Source organism: Vigna radiata, chromosome 9 (assembly GCF_000741045.1).
Source record: "Vigna radiata var. radiata cultivar VC1973A chromosome 9, Vradiata_ver6, whole genome shotgun sequence".
Classification (NCBI taxonomy): Eukaryota; Viridiplantae; Streptophyta; class Magnoliopsida; order Fabales; family Fabaceae; genus Vigna; species Vigna radiata.
In genome coordinates this window covers 4,343,960-4,351,766 of record NC_028359.1, presented here as the reverse complement: position 1 = coordinate 4,351,766, position 7,807 = coordinate 4,343,960, and the positions used below count along the sequence as shown (strand labels likewise).

Genomic DNA, 7,807 nt, shown 5'->3' with positions numbered 1-7,807 from the left:
ATATATTTAATTTAAATTTTTCATATTGGTGGTGGTTAGTCACAACTCATAAACATCCCTGTATCTTAACTCATTAAATTGATTATTCAATGATTAATTATTTAATTATCATATATGATGTATTTGAACAAAATTTAAATTTTTATTATTTTGAAGGGTATAAGTCTCATTCTTTCTCTAGAATGGCATAAGCATGTGATCACTGGTTTGATGACATAGTTATTCTATTTTTCGTAGAACTCATAATTACCCATCTCATTCTTCCACCATTTCTGTTTCTCATCGAATATTCTTTTGGGGACCGTAAAGGAACATCGAAACTTGATTCATATCTCACGCCATATTTCACTATATCTCTTTAAACTTTTTTTTTTTACTTATTATTTTCTTATTTAATTTTTTTCCTATCACACTCAACAGTTCTATATTTTTTAGGAATCTTACTATAAAACAGTTTAAATACTCTTTTCTTCTTTATGAATGTGTCTTTTAGTACAGTAATTGATCCTAAATATATTGTGACAAATAAGACTTCAATTATCTTGAATGTATAGTAATTGATCCTAACTATATAACTCTGTGGACTTAAATTGGTCTAATCTGGCTCTGATACCATATTAGAAGTGGATTTTAAGTCTAACTCAATCCCACAAAACCAATATGTAAGGTGAGGTCTGCATACTTATATATTATAAATTGGCTTGCTTTATCTCTAGTAGATGTGGGACTGTTCAATACTCTCCTATCCTTTGCAAATCAAAATTTAATCCAATTAAAATCTAAAAAGATGTCGAGTTACCCCAATATAACAACTCTTTATTTGTTCAAAAAATTATCTATACACACTCTAACACTATCAATTCACTCTTGTTAGTAGCCTAAAAAAATAGTCACAATAGACTTAAAAAATGTGTAAATATGATGTTTTCATCGTACATAGACACAGGAGAAAGTGAGAATGTTATTTCTTTTATGAATTAAAAGTGAGTAGAAAATGAAAAATAGTGATGAAATAGTAAGTTATAAATTGGTAATTATCTCACATTGATCTACCTAGAACACTCACATCCATTTGTTATGCATGATGCTCCACCACAACCTCTTCTACAACGATCATAAAGAAACAAAATACACCTCAAACTCCTCCAATTGAAAAAGTCTAATGAGAACCAAAATGAAAAGGAGAACAGCCAAATTTGTCACCATCACCAACTTGTTTCTTTCTCACCTCTTTTCAGCCATGATTGAAGACCGTTTGTTTTATCTTATGTTTGAGTACTTTTTTTTTTCTTTCTAGAATTGGGTGTAGTCCTTCATCTTGATGATCATTAATTAATAAATATATTTCTACCTACAAGTTTTTATTTATTTTTATTAAATTTGTCTATGTCAATTAATTTCTTTTTACTTTTTCATTGACAAAGCTTGATTGTGTGAATCGATTCACTGTTATTTTTTATGATCATACCATTTAGAAAAGAACAAGAAGGTGAATTAAACATTGGATACATAAAATTATGAATTTAATAATTAAACCACAAAATTATGTTAATCCTTTGTAAAATTGTCGAATTAACAAAGAACGTAATTTAGTTAAATCTATATACTAAAAATTATATATATATATATATATATATATATATATATATATATATATATATATTCAAATTCACAATTCGTTTGGATAGATTTATTTAGCACATGTATTGGTTTGAAATTTAAAATACTTTTTTTTATATATAAACAGTCTCGTAGAATTAAAAAAATAGTGTAAAAAATGTTATATAGGTTATCAATTGTTTGAAGAAGACTTTTTTGTAGTTTGAATTTTAATACTTTGTATGATGATTTTATTTTATTTTATATTTTTATAAAATTGAACATTTACAACCTTTAGAAAAACAACGTGGATTAATAAAACATTTAAAATTTGAAATATAGTAAATGAAATAAAAAATGACAAAAAATAAAATTGTTACAAAATATTTCCATTTTGTAGTTGATTGATTCTAACTTAATGTCATATACATCGAAGACATTCTTATGGTTTTTTGACAATGGATTTCACACTTACAATTCATACTTTTTCTATTTAAAGTTCAACTCTTATACCATAGTGGAATGGAAAAAAACTATGATTCTGAAGTCTTACGGTTCAAGTAGTAACAAAAAAAGGCTTTTTCTTTCTCCACCCCCAATAATTACGAATTGCACATTCATGATTTTTAGAATGATCATTCTATCCTTCAAAAAATGGAGACTTCCCAGATTATTATAATATTTCAGAATAAGCTTTCAGGAGTTTCACAATATGATTTCCAAAGTAGAATTTCTACAACAAGATTTCCAAAATGTGAGATGTTTTCCAAAACGAAATTTCTGGAATAAATTTTCTAGAACATATGAAATTCTGGAACAAGTTTTCTGTAACAAGTCTTATGAAACACATGAAATGTTGTTTTCTGAAACAGAATTTCTAAAACAAAATTTCCAAGAAAACTTTTTGAAAACTATGAAATACTTCGTGGACGAGTTTTTCGAAACAAACTTTCTTCCAAACACAACACTTTACTCTCTCTCTCTCTGTGTCTCTCTCTCTCTCTCTCTTCGTTTTGTTCTTCCTTTCAAAGAGTGTGCAGTAAAGAATGAAAGTGCAACAAAGAAGACACGGTGCTAACAATGGCTACAGTGGAGGTGACAAGGTGCAACAAGGGAGGGTATTTTAGTCTTTTTCATTGTTAGTATGATGGTGTCGGTAGTAATCTTGGAGCTGCAAGAAGCAAAAACCTCAAAAGGACAAACTTAAGGTTATAAGACTGACAGAAAAATCTATCAAATCATATGGGTATTTCTATTTGCACTCCTATATTTATATTACGCCACATTTTTAGAAGTTCTTCTTTTATGAAAACATATTTTTTAATGTTTCTGGAAAATAAAAGATTAATCCTGCATCCTATGAACAAAATTATATATAAATAATATTCATATAGATTTTTCGAAAATATGTAAATATTTTTTGAAATATTTTAGTTATTGACAGAAAAATGTCACTGTAAATAAATAACTTAAAAAAATTAATTTTAAAACTTTTTCTAACGTTGAAAGTACAATTTGGATGATGGTGCAAATGTTATTTTATAAATCAATTTTATAAGGTTGAATTAAAAATTCATTTTTTTAACATGATATTAAAAACTCAACTTTATAATATAAATAGATATAAATTTTATCATAAGTCAGTTGTAAAATTGAAATAAATTTAAAATTTATTTCTTTAATTATATATTAATGTTAAAAAGTGTAATAAAATCCAAAACATGTTATATAAATAAAAAGTGTAATAGAAGTTATATAGATAAAAAATAATATATTTTGACAATATTCTTTTACAATATTTTAATATTATTTATGTGTTATTTTTTAATTGATCTAAAATTACTTCACTATCAATAATAATAATCATAAACATTATCATTGACCAATAATGATACATAAATGATATTAAAATATTGTCAAAAAAATGTTATAAAAAGTATAATTATCCTAAATAAAAAGTGTAATAAAATACGAAACAAGTTATATAAAATTTTGAAAGAGTGTAAGTCAAGATGTCATGCTCTGTAGTCACTAGATCAAAGTTAGTTAATACCCCCACGCAACGGTTTTAATCGTGTTGTTTTTCTCCAAACCACGTAACCATGTCGTAGGCTTTGGCATTGACACACACAGAAGCAACAAAGAGTGTTTTTTTGTCTATACCATGTAGCAGTTGCTTGCTTTAACAGGTATACTAATTTACCTACGAAATCTTGGTAACATCTTCAAGGACGTTCTCGTAGAAAAAATGGAAACAAGAAACAACTCTAATACGGTTTTTCTTGTACAATCAATATCACCCTATGAAACTATAATCTCAAAAACCAAGCTTAGAAAACATCAAAGCTTATAGTGATGATGATGACGATGATGTATCTGTTACAGATACAATTGCAGTGAAGGATCTTGCCTGGTCTACATAGAAGTTATTACAAGACATGTCTTATTCTGCAGCTTCTGTTCCAACCTCTATATCTTCCTCTGCAACAATGGACATCACAACAGAGAATAAAGTGTTTCTCCACTCACTCTTCTCCAACAAAGGCTTATGCAACCATTCACCAATCACGAGGTCTCACTCTGGCAATCTTCTATGTTGCTCCTCTAACAACTTCAGAGCAACATCAATGCAACCAAAGCATAAAAGCATGCACTCCATAGTAGTTTTTCCACTTCAACTTTCAGTGTCTATTCTTCCAAATCAACTTCGCTCCTTCTTCTTTGACCCAGAAAAGAAGAGGGAAATGAAGATGGGACAGAAGGGTATCAATTTTAAGGAAAACACGGTGGAAAGCACCGAAGAAGAGACCATAAATAGAGCCAACTGGGTAGAAAAATTAAGGGGAATTAAGACTTATTGGAGAGGCAAACGGCCTAAAGAGAGCATGGATTCAGATATGGTATCTAAACACGATAATGAGTGTGATTGTGATGCAGAGGATAGTGTTTGTGTGGCAGGTTATGAAGAAGGAAATGGAAAAGAGGAAGATGGACAAGAAGTGACATTTAATCGAGACTCTTTCTCAAAATTTCTGGTCCCGGTTCCTTGGTCTGATACCAAACTATTCTCGAAGCTGGCTTTCCTGTGCCACATGGCTTATGTCATACCACAAATCAAGGTATGAAGAGAATTGTTGAGTACTTAATCAACTCATTGACGATATATGTAGATTTTAAGCTATGTTTATCTATTTGATTTCTAGTTTCAAAGTCCAGCTAAAAATTGCCTAAGTAGTTGGAGCATTGAATAGGATAAAAACTAACGATGAACATGAGAAAACACACCCAGTTGTTACTGTTTTTTCGGTTTTTCAAAGACTTTGTTTGGAAACTATGTTCAAAGCTTAATTGATTTTGCAAGCAACTGATTTCTGAGTGTGGTATTGTTTTGTATATCAGTGTTTAAAGTCAAAATGTTAGAAAGGGAAGAAGACAGAACCTTAGTAATGGGATTTTGGATTTGTATTCCTCTCTTTTTCTGTATGATCTAAAAAGTGATACACAAAAGTAACCCCTATGAGTTGATTTCTAGGCTAAGGACTTGGGAAGATACTATGATCTTCAATTCGTTACATCATCTTTGAAAAAGAAAAAGAAAAAGAAAGGAGATGATGTGACAGAGATTAAAGCAAAAATGGATCAGGATTCCATTTGTGTGCCTATGGATGCCTCAGTAGCCTCTCAAAATGGCTCAGAGAAGGGTGATGATAATGAACAGAAGCATCAAATGAAGCTTGCATATGATATTACTGCTTCAGCTGCCTCTTATGTCCAATCACGTGCCAAGGACATTTTGTCTCTTGCTTCTAAGTCAAAGCAGCATAGTGATGATAAAGACTTCAATGGAAGAGAAGACTCACCTCAAGAGGAGGCTGATGAAACTCCACAGGTGGACAAGTCCAAGTCTGGAGTGAATGTTGCAGAATTAACAATGACTGTGGTGGCTGCAGCAGGATCAGCAATGGACCTTCAGTTACTTCGTTCTTCTTCTTGTGAATGGTTTGTTTGTGATGATCCCAACACGCACACTCGATGCTTTGCCATTCAGGTAAAACTGCTTCACACAATCTCACAAACCAACCATCTTAAAACTTACCTCATAGAAGAAGAAATATGAATGGTTTTTTATGTTACACCCCTATGTAATATTGGCCTTTCTACTGTGATTTGAACCAATGATCAAGGTTTTAAATTGTACTAGAGGTTGTACTTTAGTCAAATAAATAGCTATGAAATGTGACCAATGCAAGTGTGATAAAGGTTGCAGAGACCCAAAACCTTGAGATTGCAGTTAGGATTACAGTCACAAACAGACCCTTCTTTAAAACCTTGCTAAAAATATAAAAAACTTGAGCTGCTAGATAAAGATATGTAAGTTCTTTCTTGAATAATGGTACCAGGATATACTTTTACATTCATTTGACATACAGTATAAGAGTAAAATGATTATATAAAAATGTAAACTTTTGTTTTTTTTTCAAGAAAGAAGAGAGTAAAAAGTAAAAAATGATAATGAATGTAAAAAATTTATGTGTCAAAGTATCATTCTTTAAAACCTTTGACAAGAAGTGCGGTCTAACTGCATAATGTGACATTCATTTTTAGGTGATTACTGAGTCCTAGAACATCTAAAAGTTTTGCCATGCAATTAGTTTTATGGTTGCAGGGATCATATTCTGTGGCATCTTGGCAAGCAAACCTCTCATTTGAGCCTACCACATTTGAGGTAAGGTTCATTCGTAAGTTAAGGAATGATCTTTCTTCACTAGATGCATATCCAAGCTTCAAATGTTGATAAATATATGATTTAGTGAGAAAATTACCAAAGTCCTTCATATCTATTCTTTTACAGGACACAGATGTTCTTGTTCACAGTGGAATATATGAAGCTGCCAAGGGAATATACGAGCAATTCATGCCAGAAATAATGGACCATTTGCAGAGACATGGAGACAGTGCAAAGATTCAATTTGCTGGACATTCCCTAGGGGGCAGTCTCTCAGTTTTGGTGTCTTTGATGCTATTGACTAGGAAGGTTGTCAGTTCCTCAACTCTTCTTCCAGTAGTGACTTTTGGTTCTCCATTTGTGTTATGTGGAGGCCAAAAATTACTCAATGACCTTGGCCTGGATGATAACTTCATTCACTGTGTAATGATGCACAGAGATATTGTTCCTAGGATCTTCTCATGCAGTTTCCCTAACCATGTTATAACTGTCCTTAAGCGCTTAAAAGGCTCATTGGATTCACATCCTTGTCTCATAGAAAAGGTAAGCATCATTATTGTGTAAGTTCTTCTCATAACTAATATTACAAGTTACTTTTATCATATTGAATTAGATTTAAACTCTACATGTTACTCTGTCATGCTAATATAAAATGTACTAAGATGATCACTGTAAAACTTAACAAACTTATAAACTTAACAAACTTATAATACATGATATTACTAGATTGCAGTATAAAATATCTATTAATTATTTTGTTTTGCAGAAGCTATTGTACTCACCATTGGGTAAAATGTTGATTCTCCAACCAGATGAGAAAACATCACCTTCACATCCCTTACTGCCATCAGGAAGTGGTTTCTATGTTCTTGACAGTAGCAGATGTGGATACTCTCCAATTGTTCTAAGAACATTCCTTAATCAACCACACCCCATTGAAACACTAAGCAATCCAAAAGCTTATGGCTCAGATGGCACAGTTTTAAGAGACCATGATTGTAACAACTATCTTATGGCAGTGAATGGAGTTTTAGCACAAAATTCAAAGATTGTTGTCAGGACAAGGAGATCAAGGCAGCAACGAAAAATATTGAAGAGAAAGATGAGAAAATAATCTTGTAGTAATTTTCTTTTTTCATATTGAAAGTATTAAAATTCTTTTTCTTCATATAGAAAGAATGCTATAGGAATATCTGTTCGTATCATATATTCATATTTTTATCAATATATAGATAGTTTTATCAATAATCTTGAAATGAATTAATTAAACAATGTAATTGTTATCATATATTAATATTTTATTTTTTGTTTTTGTTTTTATCTTTCATATAGCATATGAGTCATAAAAAAATTATTTATCTTTTATCATATTAATAAATATTAGTAATGATTCTAATAAAATTTGTATAATAATTATGGCTCATTATATTATTATTATTCTTTTCTTGTGATGAATTTTTTTTATATAGAAGACTTGATTCA

General features: G+C 30.4%; 1 protein-coding gene across 1 annotated transcript; it reads left to right on the top strand.

Annotated features, from left to right (window-relative positions):
• The first annotated feature begins 3,806 nt into the window (after positions 1-3,806).
• On the top strand, positions 3,807-7,562 carry LOC106773723. Its single transcript, XM_014660467.2, has 5 exons — positions 3,807-4,718; positions 5,132-5,647; positions 6,266-6,325; positions 6,452-6,868; positions 7,092-7,562. Exons 1-5 carry the CDS (start codon positions 4,038-4,040, stop codon positions 7,437-7,439), a joined length of 2,022 nt encoding a protein of 673 aa, XP_014515953.1. The 5' UTR covers positions 3,807-4,037; the 3' UTR covers positions 7,440-7,562.
• The last annotated feature ends 245 nt before the right edge of the window (positions 7,563-7,807 follow it).